This window comes from Erpetoichthys calabaricus, chromosome 5, assembly GCF_900747795.2.
Source record: "Erpetoichthys calabaricus chromosome 5, fErpCal1.3, whole genome shotgun sequence".
Classification (NCBI taxonomy): domain Eukaryota; kingdom Metazoa; phylum Chordata; class Cladistia; order Polypteriformes; family Polypteridae; genus Erpetoichthys; species Erpetoichthys calabaricus.
This window is the reverse complement of record NC_041398.2, coordinates 171,959,460-171,984,540: the sequence shown is the minus strand read 5'-3', so window position 1 is coordinate 171,984,540 and position 25,081 is coordinate 171,959,460. Positions and strand designations below refer to the sequence as shown.

The 25,081-nt window shown below is 39.1% G+C and overlaps 1 protein-coding gene across 1 annotated transcript in view; it reads right to left on the bottom strand.

Moving 5' to 3' along the window:
• Positions 1–25,081, bottom strand: part of kita (KIT proto-oncogene, receptor tyrosine kinase a) — a 75,594-nt gene that overhangs the window by 37,685 nt on the left and 12,828 nt on the right. Inside the window, exons 2-6 of the mRNA XM_028802231.2 lie at positions 10,713–10,979; positions 8,308–8,592; positions 6,166–6,305; positions 1,529–1,691; positions 347–533 (exon numbers count right to left, since the gene is read on the bottom strand). Coding sequence (XP_028658064.1) covers positions 347–533; positions 1,529–1,691; positions 6,166–6,305; positions 8,308–8,592; positions 10,713–10,979 — 1,042 coding nt within the window. The remainder of the gene's footprint in view (positions 1–346; positions 534–1,528; positions 1,692–6,165; positions 6,306–8,307; positions 8,593–10,712; positions 10,980–25,081) is intronic.

Here is a 25,081-nt window from a genome sequence, read left to right as displayed (position 1 = left end):
AAGGCAGGCACCACTCTCGGGCAGGGTGCCAACCCACCGCAGGACACACACAAACACACCCACACACCAAGGCCAATTTAGAATCGCCAATCCACCTAACCTGCATGTCTTTGGACTGTGGGAGGAAACCGGAGCGCCCGGAGGAAACCCATGCAGACACGGGGAAAACATGCAAACTCCATGCAGGGAGGACCTGGGAAGCGAACCCGGGTCTCCTAACTGCGAAGCAGCAGCGCTACCACTGCGCCACCGTGCCGCCCCGTTATTTTCATATGTACTGGAGTATTCTGCTACTGTATGACAGTATATAATGAAATTATTCACAAATTAAATATTATAAATGTACCTGTAAGCAGTTTCTTCCAAAATGATGACGCGGTCTGCTGTGTGCTGTATTATTTCATTCATGAACATCCATATCATTGTATCAGGTCTTGGATAAGCTTCAAATTGCACTGATAAATTTAAGCTTTCCCCTTCTTTTTTTTGTAAAACTTGACCTTCAGGAGTGGATATATTAATAAATCCTGCCTCTAGTAATAAAAAAAAAAAATATAAATATATATATATTTCATTCAGTCAAGTACAGAATGTATATAAGGTAAGAGTATTAAAAAATTTGTATATGGATGATGGAAAGATGTAACTTTGTGAATTGGCTCAGTCATCACATGTGTTGGATTTACACTTGGTTCTGCATATACTTTGAGTAGTAAAGGTTTCTTCCCATGGCTAAAAAGATATGCATGCTAGGTTAACTGCTGACTTTAAACTGGCCCAATACAAGGGACCGTGATTGTGCCCTGTGATGAACATGTGGCTTGTTCAATTGGTTGTCAGTACAAATTACCTAAATTACCCTTTGGGGATGAAAGCCCTTTAAAATACTGCACTGTTAACTAGTTAACATAAAAATAATAAATACGTAACAGGTACACATAACAAATGTATTAACCACGGACTTGTATTACTATATTCTATACTTGCTTGAATGTCTATACAGCTGCAAGTTCCAAGCTCCGATGAATATTAAATAACTACTAAATATCCTTCCTGTTCTGAGTGGCAGAGCATTTTCAATGTTTAACTTTACATTTAAATGGAAGTATATTCCATTTCATGTTATCTTTAGGAATTGCCAAATAAAAAAGGCACTAACCATTTGCATCATTCTTTTCAATAAATATTATACATTCTCATATATAATTTTATAACATTCTGTAACTCTTTGTGAAAAATGTACAGTTTTGCTACACAGAGAATATATACTATGCCTTCCCAAATATTACTTCTTTTTACAAAAAGAAAAGATAAATGCAATTAATACAAATATCTACCATCCCATTCAGTTTTAAGTATCCTTTATTCAGGGTGTGCTAAGATTTCTTCAACAATAATATATTTACATGATACATACTGCATAAAACTGAGATTGCATTTAGTTAATTTAATTGAATAATTTGCTTATTAAAAATAATACAGAAATGAAAAGCTAATGTGAAACAAAACATTTTACAAATAAACTTACCTAATACATCCACTAATACAATAGCTGATGATGATCCAAAAGTATTCTTGGCTTCACAAGTATAAACTCCAGAATCAGTGACTTTTGCAGACTCAATAACTAATGTTAGCTCACCCTCAAAGTAATTTCCAACGTATCCTGTGCGGCGCATCTGAATAGAATCCTAAAAGAGCACAAAAATAATAAAATCTCAAAATAAAACATTTTTGACACTTTTTCCAGCCTAATCTATATCAACCAACAATATTCCCTAAAAATAAGGACCATAAGTACAGCCATATAGATTTTGCTAATGGCATAAATGTTAAAATGAGAGCTACAGTATATACTCTTTGGAAAGTTATGGTGAGATCATATATCACATTTGTGCAATATTTACATTAATTAAATATCATATATACAGTGCATCTGGAAAGTATTCACAGCGCATCACTTTTTCCACATTTTGTTATGTTACAGCCTTATTCCAAAATGGATTAAATTCATTTGTTTCCTCAGAATTCTACACACAACACCCCATAATGACAACGTGAAAAAAGTTTACTTGAGGTTTTTGCAAATATATTAAAAATAAAAAAATTGTGAAAGCACATGTACAGGGTACATAAGTATTCACAGTCTTTGCCATTAAGCTCAAAATTGAACTCAGGTGCATCCTGCTTCCCCTGATCATCCTTGAGATGTTTCTACAGCTTAATTGGAGTCCACCTGTGGTAAATTCAGTTGATTGGACATGATTTGGAAAGGCACACACCGGTCTATATAAGGTCCCACAATTGACAGTTCATGTCAGAGCACAAACCAAGCATGAAGTCAAAGGAATTGTCTGTAGACCTCTGAGACAGGATTGTCTCAAGGCACAAACCTGGGGAAGGTTACAGAAAAATTTCTGCTGCTTTGAAGGTCCCAATGAGCACAGTGGCCTCCATCATCCTTAAGTGGAAGAAGTTCGAAACCACCAGGACACTTCCTAGAGCTGGCTGGCCATCTAAACTGAGCGATCGGGGGAGAAGGGCCTTAGTCAGTAAGGTCCCACAGTTCACGTCAGAGCACAAACCAAGCATGAAGTCAAAGGAACTGTCTGTACACCTCTAAGACAGGATTGTCTCAAGGCACAAACCTGGGGAAGGTTACAGAAAAATTTCTGCTGCTTTGAAGGTCCCAATGAGCACAGTGGCCTCCATCATCCGTAAGTGGAAGAAGTTCGAAACCACCAGGACTCTTCCTAGAGCTGGACGGCCATCTAAACTGAGCGATCGGGGGAGTAGGGCCTTAGTCAGGGAGGTGACCAAGAACCCGATGGTCACTCTGTCAGAGCTCCAGAGGTCCTCTGTGGAGAGAGGAGAACCTTCCAGAAGGACAACCATCTCTGCAGCAATCCACCAATCAGGCCTGTATGGTAGAGTGGCCAGATGGAAGCCACTCCTTAGTAAAAGGCACATGGCAACCCGCCTGGAGTTTGCCAAAAGGCACCTGAAGGACTCTCAGACCATGAGAAAGAAAATTCTCTGGTCTGATGAGACAAAGATTGAACTCTTTGGTGTGAATGCCAGGCGTCACGTTTGGAGGAAACCAGGCACCACTCATCACCAGGCCAATACCATCCCTACAGTGAAGCATGGTGGTGGCAGCATCATGCTGTGGGGATGTTTTTCAGCGGCAGGAACTGGGAGACTAGTCAGGATAAAGGGAAAGATGACTGCAGCAATGCATAGAGACATCCTGGATGAAAACCTGCTCCACAGCGCTCTTGACCTCAGACTGGGGCAACGGTTCATCTTTCAGCAGGACAACGACCCTCAGCACACAGCCAAGATATCAAAGGAGTGGCTTCAGGACAACTCTGTGAATGTCCTTGAGTGGCCCAGCCAGAGCCCAGACTTGAATCCGATTGAACATCTCTGGAGAGATATTAAAATGGCTGTGCACCAACGCTTCCCATCTAACCTGATGGAGCTTGAGAGGTGCTGCAAAGAGGAATGGGTGAAACTGGCCAAGGATAGGTGTGCCAAGCTTGTGGCATCATATTCAAAAAGACTTAAGGTTGTAATTGCTGCCAAAGGTGCATCGACAAAGTATTGAGCAAAGGCTGTGAATACTTATGTACATGTGATTTCTCAGTTTTTTTATTTTTAATAAATTTGCAAAAACCTCAAGTAAACTTTTTTCACGTTGTCATTTTGGGGTGTTGTGTGTAGAATTCTGAGGAAAAAAATGAATTTAATCCATTTTGGAATAAGGCTGTAAAATAACAAAATGTGGAAAACGTGATGCGCTGTGAATACTTTCTGGATGCACTGTATGTGTGTGTGTGTGACTGTGTATGTATGTACCATCAAGTTAAATTTCTATAAATAATGTTTCTTGCAAATAAAGTTTACAATTGATCACATTCATTTCAGAGTCTTTTTCTTTAGCTGATTTTTCTTCACCACAAAGATTTAATAGACATCCTGTGAGCTAATTTTTCTATAACACATAGATCTATATTGTAATAGTTTTTGGACTGCATTTCACAAGGTGCAAAGTTATACTTTATTTATGTATTCCTTATGGGATTCCCAGTTTCTACAAGTTGATCAAAAAGATCTCCATCATTTCAAAAAAACACTTTCTTAAAAAGGGAACAGCAAGCTTTACCCCATTGTACTTTAAATTTTTTATCATCTCACTTTGTAGAAAAAATGGAGGATGAACAGCCTAACATTTTTCTATCCCTGTTCTTCAAAAGCATGTTTGCCAAATACTGACAGTGAAAAGTGTAAATTAAATAATTAAGGACAGACTTCCTATCCTTCACTTTATCACTTTAAATCCTCACCCTTTGAGAAGTCAACTGGTTATTGCTCCTAATAAAGTTGTTAAGTGTTCATATTGAAATCTATTAAGGTATGACATTAAAGGAAAGTTTTAACTTATAAAGATCCTTTTCATTTATCTTGTACTAACAATATACCCACGCTTCACAGCGACGAAGTACTGCTTTAAACTTTTTATTAAGAAGAAAAGCCTTTTTAAACTGAAGGAAAATATACCAATAATTATTTGTTAAGGATCTCTTTGTATACCACTTTGTCAGTTCGGCCCTCCAGTTGTAATATGACCAAGTTGTGCGCTGAGCTTACTCTTGAGCACGCAACGTATAGTTGGCCATGTGAAAAGCAATCTTGCCTCAAATCAATGCCAACCTTTTGTAGGGTCTGTCCCTGAGACTTATTAATTGTCATTGTGAAGCAGAGCCTTACTGGAAATTGGAGGCGTTTGAATTGAAATGGGTTTCATCAATAACTTCACATCCAGCTTTTGAGAGTTTAAACATTCATAAACATCAAAGTGTCCACTACTCAAATCGTCACCTGTGAATCTAAGATGCTTAAGAGGCATTGGCGGTTGTCCAAAGGTGTAAAATATTTGGCCATTTCGGTACACTTGAAAGTGACAACCGAACACTTCAGCGGCAGCCATCAACTCACATGCGGAACCATAGGTGAAGGGCTTAAGCATTTCACTCTTATAGTGCTCCTGTGTAGTATAATTAGCTCCTGTACCGTCATCAGTCCACACCTTGAACCTGTCCCAGTCATTCAATACATAAGACACAATGTTCCTCCGGATATCAAGAGTGAGCCTGATATGGCCATGCAATATGTAACACAGAGAAAGGAAAAGGCAGTCGCCATCTCCGGGCATGGAAACCACTCGGTAAGTGACAGTTCTTTGATCGATGGTGATCACCTCGATAGACATGTTAATGGGGGTACGGTTGGAACGATAAAGGAAATGGGTACCTGAACAATGTAAACTAAGTCTAAAATACCTATACACAATAAACCGAACAATAAAACAGCGGAGAAGCCATGGATTAAATAAAAAGGCTGCAGTTATCAGCAGGGAGACGTGAATATCGTGGTGAAGCAAGGAAGGGAATGAAGAGATCAGAGCGCCGGACGGCCTTATATAGGTAGGCAGCCAACTACGTGGGAGGGGTGGGGATGGAGAGACTGAGCTGCAGGCTATGGACGCATATATGTACGTAAGTAGGATTCAGTTAGCGTTGGGAACCCGCGTACCCAAATTTCTTGAAGATGGGCCCATAACTAACAAAGACTGTTGGAAAGTTCAATATGGAGGCCGACAGTGGCGTCATACCACCGAAATAAGTACGTACATCAGTTTCGGTTAGCACAGGGAAGCCGCCTACCAAATTTCATGAAGATGGGGCCATAAATAAGGAAGTTTAACATGGCGGACGTTGTAGACCGTTATGACCGTTATGCGTAGAATTTCGAAATGAAACCTGCTTAACTTTTGTAAGTAAGCAGTAAGGAATGAGCCTGCCAAATTTCAGCCTTCTACCTACATGGGAAGTTGGAGAATTAGTGATGACTGAGTCAGTGAGGGCTTTGCTTTTATTAGTATAGATTCTCATAAAAGTAACATTTACCCATTTTAAAAACTGTAAACTTCGGGAAAATGTATAATCATCCAGCTATTCCACCTTTACTTTCTGCCTGGATAATCCTTGGTGTATTCTGTAAGATTTTAAAGCTTCTCTAAAAGCCAGACTCTGAACAGTACAATAGTTAACATAGCATAACTTGTACAGCACACACAAACGATTAAAAATAAAAACTCACCTTAACATTTTTTGGGATTATCCATTCTCCATCCACTTTGAAATTCAAGTTTTTAAAATTACATTTGAGTTCAAATTTTTCACTTTTTACAACAATTAATCTAGTAGTCGAAACACTAATTTCAGGAGGATGGACACTGACTGAAAAACAGGAAAACAAAATGCGTAACAGCAAGGTTTTACTGGTATAGTAATAAAACATTTACAATAATAAGTATCTGAAGAATCACTCTTGTGTTTACTTTGTAATTTTCTATTTAATAATATGCAAAACCCCAAAAAAGTGCATATACCTATGCTGCTTCCATGTCAAGTTATTTAATATAAATAATTTACTTCAGTGATGGAGGACTTATACTGTGTAGCTATTGCTATTGGCTTGCTATTCACCTTCCTTTTCGAGCACTAATATAATGCAATATAGATTTGGGTGTGTTCTAAACCTATTTAATAGTTTTTCAATTAATATTTTTATTTTGTTGTAAATTAAAATGACAATAAGCACAAATTTTTATTACCGTATGATGTTGACTGCAGGCTGAAAAAAATGGGCACACACAATACAGAATTAAATCTCTCTAACCTACACTAATCCAGTCATCAATTTTTTAGTCCACACATTGAGTTTCCTCCTGAATTTACATTATTGATTATACCTTAGTACAGATTAATTTTAAATAAAACTACATGCATTTTTGATTATTCCTTCAACTGCTAAGGCATAGTTTGTAAATAATGTGCACGAATGAGGTACACGAAGAATTTTACTCATATTCACCACCTAGCAGTGATAGTAAAACTCCTATACACCGTATTAAACATCTGAAAATAATGCTCAGATTTTTTGTATGTATACATTTCAATAGTTTTACATAGCTTTTTGCAATTATCATATAAAGTCACCTTCTAAGTAATCTGTAAATAAAACCTGGACAGCCAGATTACTTGTGTGATTACAAAATATGAGAGGGCTTCTGTAAAGTTCTAGAATATAACAAATCAAGCTATTTCACTGGAAAATGACCTGATAGTTGTTTTGGTCTGCAACCTAGCTAAAACCACAATTATTTCAGTCCTTCATTACAATAGAGCAATTAGCACATTTTTGAAGATGCCAGAGGCAATTTAAGAAAAGAAATTCAGAGATTTTGTACAGCTAATGGGAAAGGATTCTAAAATGGAATTGCTTTTTATTTGTACTAGAATAATAAAAAAAAATTCTTCCAATCTATCCAATGTAAAAATCCTTTTATTTGTAAAGCAACAACAGGTGCTTAAACAAAGAAAAACATACTAGCAAATTTAGACTTCTAAAATACAGAAATGTGTTTGCTCATGCTACGAGCAATTTACAGTCCTCTGTTAACTCTTCTATTGTTGTAAAGGCAAGTATGTGTACCTTCTGAGCTAAATTAAGCTTGATTATGATTCCTACAGCACTGTTCAGTTTCATTTCAATATATTTAGTAAAAGGTTTGCTGTCCTGGTTATGTAATCCAACTATCCATAGTCCATCATCATAGGGCAAGCGCACACATGCCAATGTAGCAATGCCAATTCATCTAACCTTTGGACTGTGGGAATATACTGGAGCACAGAACATGCAAACTCCATTGAGGAAGCATCTAGGATGCAAACCCTGATATCCTTATTGCAAGACAGAAGAACTATCACTGCGCCACCCTACCACACTGATTAAGTCATGATTTAAAAAAGTAACAATTTTATAGTGTTTAAGGCCTCTAAATATTTGGCCTTTCATGTGATAATCTAAAGTAATATGACAGGAAAAAAGGCAGCCAAAAACACTGCACTGATTAAAGAATAGGAAAATAGATTTATGAATAAAAGTAACCTCTTTTAATATGGAAGCTAAAGAGAATCACATATGCAGCACCACACAGAAATAACAACATGGCTTAACATCTTTAAATTTGCATACTGATAACCAGGGATCTTTCTGTTACAGATATTTACAGGTTACAGCTTATAAGTATCATTAAATAAACAAATCATAAATAACAATTTTGCATGATTTATACTTAAGAGATACTTAGCTTATAAGCAACATGGGTGTTAATAATGTCTTAGCACATCAATCATAAATTGACCAACTGCATTCAAATAAAATTTTGGTCCTTACCTTCCTGTACTTTCAAGTCATATTTTTGAGAAAATTGTTGTGCTCCATTATATTTTACAGAACATAAATAGCAACCCGAAAATGATGTTTGCACGTTTTGAATAATGATTGCCTTCTCCACACTGGAAACAAACATGAGATTCTGAGGAACTGGCTGTTTATCACATTTAAGAAGTGTGTACTCTGTAACATTAGGATCTGTCACAAAGCAGTGTATAGTAGCATTTTCACCAGCACTTTTTATAATGTCTTTAACTTCACTTTTGTGAAATATGTTCATTGGATCTGGAAATAAATAAAAATATTAACCAGTAAGCTTATGGAAACAGAAAGATATCAATCTCAGTAGCTCCTTAAGTAAAGAAAGAAATAGTTTTCCTCATTTTATGGAGTTGGCCCCATGACCAATAATGCACATATTAGGATGTTCCAGGTATCTAGTCCAAACATCCATCCATCCATTTTCCAACCCGCTGAATCCGAACACAGGGTCACAGGGGTCTGCTGGAGCCAATCCCAGTCAACACAGGGCACAAGGCAGGAACCAATCCTGGGCAAGGTGCCAACCCACTGCAGGACACACACAAACACACCCACACACCAAGCACACACTAGGGCCAATTTAGAATCGCCAATCCACCTAACCTGCATGTCTTTGGACTGTGGGAGGAAACCGGAGCGCCCGGAGGAAACCCACGCGGACACGGGGAGAACATGCAAACTCCACGCAGGGAGGACCCGGGAAGCGAACCCAGGTCCCCAGATCACCCAACTGCGAGGCAGCAGCGCTACCCACTGCGCCACCGTGCCACCCTAGTGCAAACATGATCTTTAGAATTAAAAGTTCATAATTAAGACAGAAATACTCCTTTAACAAGTTACTTAAAAAGACTAAGGGATAAAAATTTTGTAACACACAGCTTGCTGTCCTCAATGGTACTGGGTTAGAAAATCCTGTTACTAGAAAACCAAAATGATTGCAAGCTTTTACTCCAAACACATTCTTAATTTAACATTAGTTCTTACTATTAATTTAATATCTCATTTACTCAGATAACTTGTTTCATTTTAAGCTGAGTGCTACGTTTTGTTTTCACTATGTTACAGCAAAGAAATTTGAAAAATGCAATTTGCATACACTGCCACATTAAAATTAGGCATCTGGCACACTATGTCTATCTCTCCACCTACAGCTGATAGGAGTGCTTGAAGCCTGATTTTACGTATATTGAATTTAGAATTCACAAATTGATCAAAAAGAAAGTACAGAAACAAGAAACCTCAGCTTAAACCTTGAAACACACACAGTATGCAAGGTCCTTCTGTGGACATATTGGTTGTTCCTGTCCCGATTAGTCAAATTTCAACCACCCTTCAAGTAAAACAATGCTTCAAAGATCCACGAGCAAAAGTAAAGAGGCCTAATGACCTTAAAATAAAAAGTTAATGGACATTTTTTCCCCCAATAGTAAATTAAAAAACTTTTATCAGAATTTGAGCATTAGTAATATTCAACACTTCTGTACTTGTTGAAAGTTTAGTAATTTATTAAAGAAACAGCAAGTTGACTGTACCTCTACAGGTATATATGGTCACAATAATTTAAAAGGCACAACTCCATATATTCACAGAATATTTAAAACAAGAAACATTTCAATCTTAATTATGTGCTATGTCACTTACATGCATTTTATTTAATGTTACTGAATATTCCCAGTGTAACTATAAAGAATGTTGAGATACTTGAAAATCATTTGCTCTATAAAATTAAGTGGGTTAGACTGAATCAAAGGTTTCTCTAATTAGATGCAACAGAAAGACATTTTTACTTATAGAGATAATGATGTAAGGTTTGACTTCGGTCAAATTAAAAAAGCACAAATTGCTACATGCCCACATGTTAATTTGGACCTCTTAATTGCCGGTGTATATTTGTGAGAGGACTGTTCATCAGTCCAAGGTTATATTCTACCTGCACCTGGTAATGGCATGATAACCTCCAAATGTCAACCACTGTAACACCATGTGTCATGCACAGCAAAGTGCTAATTTTTAACACTAATTTTATTAGGTATATAGTTTAGTATTGTGCCAGTTTAAAGTCATACACACATAGCCAGCAATAAAAATTTTACTTTTTAATTTATTTTTACTCATTTTACTCACCATTTTTCATAATCTGCATTATTAAGTATTGGGTAATTAATTGTCAGCCAAAACCCATCATGATTGATTAATATTGAAATATATTTGAAGTACAGAAAGAATTTCAAATCAGGAATTTTTGAAAGTGCCATAAGAATGCCTTCTTTTAAATTATCCAGCACAAATTCAACAAATTGATATATACATACATACTCTTTAAAGACAAATTATATTTTATAATAAAGTTGTAATAAAATTACCTTTTATAAACACATAGACTGAACTCTCATCTGTACCATTTTTACTGGCACAAATGTATCTACCCATATTTTTGCTTGTTGCATTTTTGATAACATATTCACAGTAACTGCTGTTGCTATTTTTTACACAAGTTGACAGCTTTCGTCGTTGACTTCTTTCGAGGAACCAGTTCACACCAGCATCATTCCGGCATTTAAGTATGAAAGTTCTACCCAATTCCACAACAATCTGTGATGACGCAGGTTCAATCACAGGTTTTCCTACAACTGAGAAAAAAAACAGGAAAAACTAAATTATAGCATTTATATATTTATATATATATATATGTATATGTATATGTGTATACTGTATATAAGTATGACACAAATTGTATTTGTATAAACTCATACACTTACTTGAAAAAAAAATCAAACAACTAAAAATACACCATACATACACCTCAAACAATAATAAAACATGATTTAAGTTCAGTGTTCAACTTGTCACTATAAATAAGCTGCATTACTGACTGTGAGATTCATAATATACTTGCATTTACAACTGTCAATATTCTGGATTATCTGAATGAAGCACGAACTCTCAAAACCTATGAGCTGACTTTCTAGCCATTTCCAATTCAGCCTTTAATTTCACTTAGGACAAAGGCAAGAATATTGTACATATGAAAAGACAGATAAACAAGGACAAGCTTCAACGATAATTATTTAAAATTAATCTTGTCAATATACAATATAGAATTTTAGCAGTATGTCAACTGATTATCGTCAGGTCAGGTTGAGGAGCATGCACTTGTACAGCACGTTGCTGCACCCACTACACAACGAAACAGCTGGGGATCCAAGACACGCAATCCAGTCCCACCCTCCGGAAATGACTATCCATCTGCCACAGAAAGGTGTTAGGTGGGCGTCCCCTTGGCCTGGTGTGGATGCTTGGGTCCTCAATAATGAGGCTTCTGCAAGCTGGACCACCCTCTGGGAATCAGCAAAACATGGATGTAGTGCAATAACTAACGCTCGCTCAGAATCCAGGTAATGTGCCTCATTCAGGACTCCACGAGCAACCACTCATTCGACACAAAGTCAAACCAGCAGTACCCACGAATTGTCCGAAGAGACGCGGTATCGATAGCGTCAATGTCTCACAACCATGCAACAAAACAGGAAGCACCAGGACTCTAAAGATTTCGACTTTCGCCCTTTTGCAAAAATATCAGCAGCGCCACACACTCCTTTTGTGTGACCAGACTTTGCCGGAAAACATTTTTAAAAGCCTGTCCAGTTATTGAACAAATTTCTTGGAACAAATGAAACTACGATCAATATACATCAGAGTGCTGGAAACAAAAGAGTATGGAGAAGAGAAGAAATGGCTCATGATCCAATGAATAGCACATCATCTGTCAACTATGGTGGAGGCAGTTTTATGGCATGATAGTGCATGGTTGTGAATGGAAGTTTATTTATGATAGGACTGCTGGTGTTAGTAACAGGATGAATTTTTAAATGTTTAGGGCTATACTATCTGCTCAAATTCAGCCGCATGCTGCAAAGTTGATATGACAACACTTCACAGAACAAATGGACAATGAGCAAAAAACTGGAAAAGCAAAGTGCTTTTCAATAGAAAATAGTGGAATATTGTTCAAAGACAAAGTCAATCAACTGACCTCAACCCAAGTGGAGATGCATTTCACTTTATGAAGACAAAATTGATGGCAGAAAGTCTGGCAAAATATCACTAGGGTGGAAACCCAGCACTTGAAGATAGAAAAGGGTTACAGATAGGGATGAGTATCATTAAGATTTTATTGATATCAATATTGATACTGATACTTATTGATACTCTTATCGATATTACATTCATAATGTGATGCAAAAAACAAAGACATGACAAGATGTGAAAAGATTCAACAGTTTTAATATAACTTTTTTCAAAAATAGCAAGTTAATCTTCCTGCATTTCCTGTATTCCAGTAGTGATGCTTCACTAACAGAAGCTAAACTTAAACATCTACTGTATATATATATATACAGTAATCCCTCCTCCATCGCGGGGGTTGCGTTCCAGAGCCACCCGCGAAATAAGAAAATCCGCGAAGTAGAAACCATAGGTTTATATGGTTATTTTTATATTGTCATGCTTGGGTCACAGATTTGCGCAGAAACACAGGAGGTTGTAGAGAGACAGGAACGTTATTCAAACACTGCAAACAAACATTTGTCTCTTTTTCAAAAGTTTAAACTGTGCTCCATGACAAGACAGAGATGACAGTTCTGTCTCACAATTAAAAGAATGCAAACATATATTCCTCTTCAAAGGAAACAGAGAGGAAAGCAAACAAATCAATAGGGCTGTTTGGCTTTTAAGTATGCGAAGCACCGCCGGTACAAAGCTGTTGAAGGCGGCAGCTCACACCCCCTCCGTCAGGAGCAGGGAGAGAGAGAGAGTGAGAGACAGAGAAAAACAAAGTCAAAAATCAAAACATGCCCTTTGAGCTTTTAAGTATGCGAAGCACCGTGCAGCATGTCGCTTCAGGAAGCAGCTGCACACAGAAGGTAGCAACGTGAAGTTAATCTTTCAGCATTTTTAGACGAGCGTCCGTATCGTCTAGGTGTGCGAACAGCCCCCCTGCTCACACCCCCTACGTCAGGATCAGAGAAAGTCAGGGCAAGAGAGAGAGAGAGAGAGAGAGAGAGAAAGTAAGTTGGGTAGCTTCTCAGCCATCTGCCAATAGCGTCCCTTGTATGAAATCAACTGGGCAAACCAACTGAGGAAGCATGTACAAGAAATTAAAAGACCCATTGTCCTCAGAAATCCGCGAACCAGCAAAAAATACGCGATATATATTTAAATATGCTTACATATAAAATCCGCGATAGAGTGAAGCCGCGAAAGGCGAAGCGCGATATAGCGAGGGATCACTGTATATATATAATTCACTAAGTCCATGGCAAGCAAGACGCACGCAAGACAGCCACGCCCACCAACTCACAGAGCCCCGCCCACCAACAATTCGCACGAGAGCGAAAACATTTGCCAACAATGCTTTCATTAATCAAGAACGAAAGTCGGAGGTTCAAAGACGATCACATACCGTCGTAGTTCCGACCATAAACAACGCCGACTGCCGATCTGGTGGCGTTATTCCCATGATCCACTGGGCAACCAAAGTCTTTGGGTTCCAGGGGGAGTATGGTTGCAAAGCTGAAACTTAAAGGAATTGACGGAAGGGCACCACCAGGTGTGGAGCCTTTGGCTTAATTAGACTCAACATGGGAAACCTCACCCGGCCCGGACAAACAGAACAATGAAAAGTCAACGTGGCTCAGAGGTGCATGTGGACTGTAGCAGATGCGAAACCGACTGAGGCAGTGTTTGGAAAATGAATAGTCAATGTGACTCACAAGTGCATGTGGACTGTACACAGACGAAAGCAATTCAGGTGAGGAGTTGGGGGCGGGCACATGAGCAGACAGTGCGTACTGAACGATGACTAAGAGATGACTGTTCACCCATCAATACATCGTCCTCACTGGGCGTCCTTCCCCTCACACCCCGTTCTGCCCTCCGCGCACGACTGCCGTCCAACCCAGTCCCTCGCTCTGGGAGGTGAGGGGCGCAACTATTAATACCAAATAAACAAGATTTAAATTAAGGGCAGTAAGTCCTATCCGTATTCCCTATTCTCAGCCAAAGTTCCTCCTTCTATATCTTTAATTTTATATTTTTATATATAACATATAGAAGGAGCCAGCGAGCAGAGATGGAGATGCCTGCCAGTACATGGACAGTGCTGCTTTGCTTGGTTGCAGTGTACTTGTATTGATTAGCAAAAAGTAGTTTTTGTAATTTAACACCATTTTTTGATATATATCCTATCACACACGTCCACATGGAAGGCAGCTAAAGGGCTCAAACAAAGGTAATTCCCGGTCAGCCCAGGGGGCGGCAGAGTTCACTAATCCTTTCCCTTATCTGCCCGCAGACAAAATGCAGGAATTTCCGTCTGGCTCCCATGATGTCACTTCGGTTCCACCCCAGAAGACGTCACTTCCAGACCAGCAGAAGAGCCCACCTCCTAATGACGTAATTTCCACATTTCAAGAAGTCACAGCCCGATAACCTCATATCCAGTTCCGGTCCCAAGATCCCTCATCTTCCTGTTTTTCAACAATATATCCGCCATGTTTCCTAACCTGTTCAGTTCTGCTTTGGACTCTTGTCTGTAAAGACCATTTCCTTAAACTTTTTGTATCTCCAGCCAACTTTCAATTATACGGGAGGCTGCCCCAAACCTTTTTATTGTGTTGTGGCTTGATTATTTACTACAAACCCTAGTTCTAGATTTCAGACTGTCAATGACTGTAAAGGATTTTCAACAAAGTATTGAAAATGATTATTATATTTATGATTATGTTCATTTGTCCAGATACTTTAGAGCCCCTGAAAATATGGGGACCATGTATAAAAATGTCTGTCTTTTCTAAACAGCTCATACATTATTTTTGTTAATCCACTTGAATTAAAGGTGATTACAGTCTATACTTCAATTACATCTTGATTGCTTTATTTCACATCCATTGTGGTGGTGTACAGAGCCTAAATTATGAAAATTGTGTCAATGTCCAAATACTTATGTACCTGACTGTACATAAATAACAGAACTATCAAGTCTTAAAATGTTTCATGAGTACTTTCACAATATTCTATACAATTCTATACAATGCAAAGCAAATAACCTTAAATCCAAATTAAGTAGCAGAGTAATGATTATATGAAGATAAAGGAACTGTAGTAATGTCAGGAAAAGAATATCATCAAAAAGACCAAAGGAACTGCAGAGGTAAAAGTTAAATATTACAAAGTTAAGTTAAATCTTTTATCAGATATGTTTTTAACATTTTACTGCTTAAGTTATAGCATGTATATTATAGACTTTTAGATTAAAGATGATAAATGTTTTCATATTTTTTCATATTACAAGACAAGATACCATACCTCAATGCTCATCCTTCGATTCTATTAAGCAGTTAGCTAGTAAGGTTACAGAAAGGAACCAATCCCTGCACCAGACACTAGACAATCAGAGGGAACAGTTAACACTCCTCCATACTTGGTCAATATACAGATGCACAACTTTGAGATGCAGAAGGAAATAAAAATACCAAGATAAACACAATACCAAACTCCAGAGTTTGGTGCAAACATTACACAGACAGCAACAGAAACTGAACCCAAGTCCCTAAGAACCTAACTGCCACTGTGCCACAAATACAGCCTTATATATGATTTTTAAAATGTCACATAAAAGTTCTTTGCTTCACTCATGCTCTATTAATTAGGGCATTCCCGGGAATGAAACTGCTGAAATTCCCGGGTGAACGGGAACGGCCAAGCTCGCATATATAGCGTGTAAAAGTGTAAAAATCGATCAAGATGTAACAAAGTTATAGTTGAAAATAATTAAGGTGGCGCCATTGCTGCAGCTTGCACTTCATTAGACAACAGCTTTGAACAGCAACTTGAAATTGCAATGCGTCAGTCTGTTGCATCCGCATTATCTGTGCCAAGAAAGTTGCCATCACAGAATGATGACAAGAAACTGGATGCATCAGTAAAAGCTGAAATGGCGGTGTTTCAGAGCAACGGCAAGCGCGGGCATTGTTTAGAACAAGTGTATCAGTATCTGATGACTGTGCTGCCTACTTCAGTGGAGGCAGAGCGTGCTTTCTCAGCAGCTGGTGTACTCTGCATGAAGGTGCGCTCTCGCTTGGACGACCACACGCTCGACACGTTGTGCTTTCTACGCTCTTATTACCGCAACTAACTAGATACATGTACTTAATATGACAGCATGAACTGCTTGTAGATAAGGTTAGTCTTTTAGTGGTGTCAACATATTGCAGTAGTTTAGATACATGTACTTAATATGACAGCATGAACTGCTTGTAGATAAGGTTGACCCTGTGTTCGGATTCAGCGGGTTGGAAAATGGATGGATGGATGGCTCAAGGACTCTGGTGATTATAATTATTCCCCCTACCCCCACTTCAGGGGCTGGTGCTATGTTTTAATGCCTTTTCTATTACTCTCTCTGCAGACTAAATGATTGACAGCTGTAATATCTCTGATGTCACTTCCAGTATGCAACTGCCTGGACCCGCCTTTTCCTACCAGAAGGACTTACAACCAGAAGTTCTGCCATTTTGAAGGCTGTTCACTTTGGAACCAACATCTGAAAAGGCGTTTTTGCAATTAATCCTTTTTTTATTTTTGCTGCATTCCAGTTATATGGGGGGGTGCCCGAAGTTTTTATCGTGGTCTGATCTCTTACACTTAGCAGAAGAAAGATAATGGCCTTTTGAAACCACAACACAGATTCTTAAGCTTGAAATTAGGCATGACACCACTATAACAAATAACAACCAGTGTAAAAACCCAGCATAATGAAAACAAGCTGTTCAGATATAAAAAAGACAGCTTATTGTATAGTGAGGGTTGTTAAAAATGGTCTTTGAAAGCTGTATCAAAATAACCCATAACTCAAATTATTTTCAAAATATTACCATCAAGCAAACCTTTACCAATCTAACACACTTCATTGTATTTAATCAGTTGTGGTGCTGTTAGGAAAAATAAATAATCAGCATCTAATTAATTTATTTTCTAGAAAATCTAAACACTTTTTAAAAATGTAAGAGGCTTAAAAAATTAGTAATGTGGAATGAAATAGGTCAAACAAGTTAAGATTTTTAAATGTTTACACCCAGTGTTTCATTACATATGTACATGAACTAGTGATGTTGGAACATTTTTGTTTGTAGAATCTTGAAGGTGATGTCATGCGTGGCATCAATTTGCCTTATATCTGGAGGCATAAAATTATGTCATATGTAATGAACACACCCTGTGATACCATTTCACACACTGCTTTTAAAGATGATTTTCTCATTCTTTTATATATTTTTGCCAAGACATAGCCGAACACAAAGCTACTGTAGTCCAGGCAGTCTTGGATTATTAACACAAGTTACTCACACCAGAAACAACAGAGGTTACAAAAAATAAACTGCATACAGTGCACTCCATATCATAAGTACTTAGAGTGAATAAAAGTAGGCATTAGGATTTTTCCTTTGTATATGAAAACATTAAAAGTTCGGCAAAGTTGCAGAAGACCATGTTTTGTTTCTGGATATTATTATGAACACAGTCTTTACAATAAAACCACTCTTTATTTTTTTAACTGCTCAGCAAAATTGCTAATTTTGTTTTAACTGACTGAATACTTAAAAAAGGGTACCGTACCTCATGAGATGAGATTCAACCTAAAATGTTGAAAGCACTGGATATTACAGGGGTGTTTTGGCTAATAACCTTCTTCAATGTCACATGGAAGGTAGGCCCGACAGACTATAGTGGTGGCTACCATTTTCAAAAAGAAGGAAATGAAAGTGTTCCGATTGCAAAGTATAACACTTATCAGTGTCTCTGGAAAAGCCTATTCCAGTGTACTAGAACAGAGACTGATATTTAAACCTCAGATTCAGGAGGAACAATGAGGATTCCACCCTAGCCCAGATCACCTCTTTACCCTTACACAGATATCTGCGGAATAATGAGAATTTCCCAATGCTGTCTACATGTGGTTTATGAAATTAGAAGAAGTTTCTGACCATGTATCCTGTAGTATACTGAGGGAGATATTTCAAGCGAGTTTGATTCCAGAGATACTAATGTATATCTTTTGGCCACTGTATTTGTGGACCAAGGGTTGTATCTGTATTCTCAATGTAAGTCAAAACCATAAAATTGGTAATACTGGAAGTCACCAAAGTTGTGCCTTGTCTCTTCTCTTGCTTCATGATTTTTTATCCAGTATAGGGATCCTATGGTTTTCATCTCCGCTGTTTGTTGATTGTTATCTTTTTGGAATTAGCCAACTGTGATCTCTGTGATTTACTGCATATGGCTAACATAGTAACAAGTGCCTCTGAAGTCAAAGTCCTCTTTTGGAAAAGACTGGCTAGTTCCTTTAGTGTGTGGGGTGTGTAGCTGCCCTAGGAGAAGTGATCAACAAGTTTGGGGTTTTCTTTATGTTTCAGGAAGGAGGTGACTGCAAGATTGACCAACTCTGACAGCAATAACAACAGTTTTGCGGACATTGTTTAGGGCCTTGTTAGTGAAGTAAGGTCAAGTCCTTGGAGTATGCTTTCAATTTAATAATTACTCACCATTTACATCTTTAAATATAGACCAAATTAATGAGATCTCTTTCCATAACAAGGTGAGGAGCTTAGCTTGAGCTAAGGAGGATAATTTCCCATAATGACACAGATTAACTGTGGTAGAAAAAAGGGATCTTTACAAACACTCATTGTTTTGCATCAATCAAAATTGAGATAGAGGAGATGAGCAAAACTGAAGCTAGCTGTATGTGACTGTAGATTAAACATATCACATCTTTCAGATTGAAACACTTCTTTCAGATGAGAAAAGTGAATTGAGAAAGATGCAAAAAGGTAACACAACCAAACCACTGGTGTTTGTTTGAATACATACAAGAAACAAATAAAAGAAATTCCTGAATTCTTTTTATCACCATGAACACAAGTTGTTATTGTAGATACTTCACTTAGTTTTAAATGGATATAGAAAGAAATTCCATTTCCCTAGCTTTTAATAATGATTTTTCAGAAATCCTTAATTAAAAATGTCCAAAAACTGGGATTAAGTTTATAACCCAAAGAACATCTGGAAACTATAATCTGTATGCGACGTTAATTAAATTATGTGTTGAATGACATGTGGCAAATGATCATATTTGTCTTATAAATATCTGGGAGTGCAGCTGGATGATAAATTAGACTGGACTGCCAATACTGATGCGCTGTGCAAGAAAGGACAGAGCCGACTATACTTCTTTAGAAGGCTCGCGTCCAACATCTGCAATAAGATGCTGCAGATGTTCTATCAGACAGTTGTGGCGAGTGCCCTCTTCTACGCGGTGGTGTGCTGGGGAGGCAGCATTAAGAGGAAAGACGCCTCACGCCTGAACAAACTGGTGAGGAAGGCAGGCTCTATTGTTGGCATGGAGCTGGACAGTTTAACATCTGTGGCAGAGCAAAGGGCGCTCAGCAGGCTCCTATCAATTATGGAGAATCCACTGCATCCACTAAATAGTATCATCTCCAGACAGAAGAGCAGCTTCAGTGACAGACTGCTGTCACTGTCCTGCTCCACTGACAGATTGAGAAGATCGTTCCTCCCCCAAACTATGCGACTCTTCAATTTCACATGGGGGGGGGGGGGGGGGGGGGTAAACGTTAACATTTAACATTATACAAAGTTATTGTCTGGTTTTCACCTGCATTATTATTATTATCATTCTTTAATTTAATATTATTTATTGTATCAGTATGCTGCTGCTGGAGAATGTGAATTTCCCATTGGGATTAATAAAGTATCTATCTATCTATCTATCTATCTATCTATCTATCTATCTATCTATCTATCTATCTATCTATCTATCTATCTATCTATCTATCTATCTATCTATCTATCTATCTATATACATTGTTTTGGAGATTAACTAAATTTGTTGGATTATGTATATAATTTAGGATTTAACTAACCTTTACAGATTGTAGCAATAATCAGGGTTCATATAAAGTGTAAAGGGACAACATGCTGGGACCAATATTCCAGCCGGAAATTGGTTTGGAGTCTTTATCGGGTTGAGATGTCCATAACAAAAAAGGACAGGGGAGAGCAATAGTTCCTGTTTAATATACCTGGAATTGTAGTCTGGTAGCATACCCCTGCCGGGGTTTGTGGGTGCCGCTAGGGAGTGCTGCAGGGAGTTACACTCCGTACTACTTGGGACTCCTGTAAGGCACGAAAGTACTTCCAGTGGGTGAAGCCCTGGCACCAGAAATACTCCTGAGTCCTCCATAGAAGAGACCACATTGCCTTATCCAGGCGAGTCGGAGCCGGGAGCGGAGACAGGCAACACTCATCTTGGAGGAGTAGTAGTGCGGAGAGAGAAACAGAGAGAAAAGGAAGAATACCACGTGTTTGTCAATTTTATTTAAGGTATTTGTAATAAACTTCCCCTTTATCCCCTTGACTGTTTTATGTGTGTGTGTTTAGTGTTTGAGGCTCAGTGGCATCCCCTAACTTTCACAATGTTTAAATACAACTATGTGGTAGAAAAAAAAAGACAAAACTATTTTTTCATTGTTTCAGAAAGTTCCTTCAGTTTTAATACTGCGATGGCCAATTGGCTGTAAAGAGTAGTAAACTATAAATGATTTGGCTCTTTTAATAAACTTCATTATAAAATACTCATGTTACAATGCGCTTCTCTCAAAAAGCGTCTTATATTCTCAACTTCAGTCTGTTTGTCCTTGGAACTTTCTAAGTTTGTTCGAAGGTTGAAGGAAACCTCATCCTATACCAATGGTATTGGGCACAAGGCAAAACCTTTCCCCAAATGGGATACCAGTCAATGATTAGAGAACCACTGTCACAAGTGATCAAGGGCAAACAGCACAAATGGCCCCAAATTAAACAGATCTGCAGTTATATTACCTCAAAATAGAGATGCATGCTTGAAAATTACCTTGAATATACTACAGGGCTTACAGTATATTCAATTCAATTATTTATTGTCATGTGCACAAGTACAAGTACCATGTAAAATGAAATGCTTGCTTGCATGCGCCCCCGCAGACAGTGAACATAAGCAAAAAAACACACAATAAATAAATATAAATAAGTAAATAAATAAAACCAGAATGCTAGGAATAAATAGAGACAGTGGCATAAGTATATGTGCAGGTAGCAGTGGAGGTGACACAAGGTTACTGATTGTTCATGAATCTGATTTCAGTTGGGGAGAAACTGTTCCTGAACCTGGAGGTGTGCATCCGAATTCACTTTAGTCGCTTCCCAGATGGGAGGAGGGTGAAAGTGATAGTGCAGTGTGGCTGGGGTCCCACCTGATACGGTTCACTTTCCTGAGACAGTGTGTAGTGTGGATGTCATGGATCGCAGGGAGCTGTGTGCTGTACTGTATTCACCACACGCTGCAGAGCTCTGCAGTCCTAAACTGAGCAGTTGCAGTACCAGGATGTGATGCATCCTGTCAGGATGGATTCCACAAGTACACCTGTAGAATCTGCACCGGGGTGTGGGGGACATCCGGGCCTTACTCAGACTCCTGAGGAAGTAGAGGCGTTGGGCTTTCTTGACTACTGCCGCAGTGTGACTTGCCCATTTAAGGTCATCAGTGAGGGTGACTCTGAGGAACCTAAAGCTGCTGACCTGCTTCACAGCCTCACCCCCAATGTAGATGGGGCTGTGTTCTGTTGCCTGTTTGGGAAAATCCACAATCATCTCCTTAGTTTTGCTAACATTGAGAGTGAGGTTGTTGTCCTGACACCATTGTGCCAGAAGTCTGACCTCCTCCCTGCAGGCCATCTCATCGTCCTCGCTGATCAGACCTATTACAGTGGTATCGTTAGCAAACTTGAGGATGGTGTTAGAGCTGTACTTAGCTACAAGATTGCCCTCTCAGTACAACCAGTCCTTCTGGTGATTTTCTGAAGGGAAGGAGAGGAAAAATATCTATATTACTAAACCACAGTTTAATTTATGCACGGCGGACGCACCGAAGCGCATGCGCACTGCGCCGTGGCGCCCCAGAGTCAAACGCAGCGGTTTCCCAGAGTCAGTAGGTGGCGCCCAAACAACACAACCTGTAAACTAAACTTGCTCTAATCCACTGTGCCTGCAGTCTGTGTGGCATGTTTGAATCACATAACGGTAATTCAGTACCAGAGAAACAAAAACGAGACCGCATGGATAAAAACAATAAACGGAGGCTCCTACAACGCGCCTCACAAACACCAGAAGCAAAGAAGTCACGGCTCCAAAACGAAACACAAAACCGAGCCCGTATGGATGAAAACAATGAACGAAGGCGCCTACAACGCGCTTCTGAAACACTACATGCAAGAGAGGCACGGATCCAAAAAGAAACTGCAGAAGGGCTACACGTTGTTGTCAAAAAGGTCAAGTTAAGCTGCCTCCTTTTGGATAAGTAAAAGCTTTATGGAATGCATTACATCCTACAATAGTTCATTTGCCTTTGCATCTACCGGGGTAAATATCAAGCCACCACCTGGGAATGGCCCATACTGCTTTCGCGTGTGTGGACAAATATTGCATCCGATTGAAACAGTGCACCCTGAGCCAAATCGCCACCGCAAATGTGCCCAAATGTATGTGTTAGATCTAGATGACGCAGTTTATCAACGAATGAACCTTCCTGAAAACAAGCAATGCACAGAGCTAATAATGAGAAACGTAGCTGAAGTCATAAACAATCACCCATTAGCAAACTCTATAAAAATGCTACATGAGGTTGAAAAAGAAGCCATTACAAAAGCAGGGGCGGACAGTGTGGCACCAACTAAAATTGCCGTACAGTAATCCCTCGCTACTTCGCGGTTCACTTTTCACGGATTCACGACTTCGCGGGTTTTTAAATACAAGTGATTGCCCGCCTATCGCTTAAGTTATGTTCCAGACCCATCAGCAACAGGAGAAAATCCGCAATATAGAAAGACCATATAAATAAACATTTTTATAGTTTAAGCCTTAAAATACCCATCCCACATGCTTTAAACACATGTAAACTTATAAAACACACTTTGTTAACACATATGATATGTGGATGTCGGGCTAAGAATATGAGTAACATCTCACTATTATAAAACATTTTAACTTCACGCAAGACAAGACAGTGAGACAGGAAAATACAACGCTTTAAAATTATTGACACGCAGAGCGACAAGCAGCACAAAGCCAGCACAAAGTACACTTCTCCTTAGCGTTCATTCAGCTCCCCACCCCCTTGACAATGCGAAGTAGCAGGAGCGTACTGCGCCTCCGGGGTGGGGGGGTTTGAGCGAATGTGCGTTCAGCCCTCACACCCCCACACACACTCCTCCTCCTCCTTCTGAACGTGCAGTGCGTTCAGCCCTCACACCCCCACATACACACTCCTCCTCCTCCTTCTGAACGCGCAGAGCGACAAGCAGGCATTTTGGCAGAAGCAGCACAAAGTCCATTTCTGCTCAGTGTGAGTTCAGCTGCCCCCCTTCACAAAGCGAGTGCAGACACACCGACGTCTGATCGCTGCGTGCAGTGTGCAGTGTTGGTCTGCGGTGTTTAAGAATGTAGAAAGTGTTTAAGAGCATAGGAAGTGTTTATAAGAGTGTGGGAAAGGTTAACAAGAGAGTGAGAAAGGTTTATAAGAGTGTGGGAAGGGTTTATAAAGCCTTAAAATATGTATAAATAATAAAATAAATATAGGTCGCTACTTCGCGGATTTTCACCTATCGCGGGGGGCTCTGGAACGTAACCCCCGCGATAGGTGAGGGATGACTGTAGTGCTAATAAAGGACAAAGAACAGGATCCAAGACGATACAATGTTCCCATCGTTAATGAAGTGGCAATTGTGTCTCAAAGTAAAGACGGTGAGCCTCCGTTTCGCCGCGATATTGTCATGCATTTATGTCCTGATGGAACCAACCAACCTAAACTTGATACTTTGACATACCCCATTTTGTTTCCAACTGGCCAGGAAGGATGGAGTGCTGGAATTTGCAGATATAAAACAAATCAAGCACAGAGAAGATCACTGGTATCAATGAAAGGATATTTGTTCTACAGACTCTCAGTGAGAGACGAGTTTAATCCATTAATCAATGCGGGAAAGCTAACTCAACAATACATAGGTGATGTTTACGTTCGAGCACAATCACATGATCTCCAATGGATTAAAAACAACCAACCTGCACTGAGGGCTGATAACTACAAGTCGCTGATGGAGTACATAAATTGTGATGCGGACGTGGTAGATCACCCTGCTGGAAAAGCGTTTATTATGAGTGCCGCGTGCACGCTGGGTTGTACAGTATATATGCACAGATGCCAGAGGCAACAGGCAAGTCGTTCACACTACCACCGCTGCCAAAAGCGAGACTGCATGGATAAAAACAATACACGAAGGCGCCTACAACGCGCTTCTGAAACACGCCTCATGACTAGCAGAATCGTACGTCAACGTTGCCACCATACTGTGAGTGGCACTGTGGACGCACCCACCCTCCATGATATTTCATCCCTACAAATATCGGAGGGAACAGAAAGTGATTGCCAGTCTTGGATTTGCGATTCTTTCGAGAATCATGGGGTTGCTGGTAAAGGATATGTAGTGGAGGGGGAAAATATAAAGGATATGTAGCTTTTCAAGTATTACATGTCAATTGTTTATGAATTGGTTAATTTCCA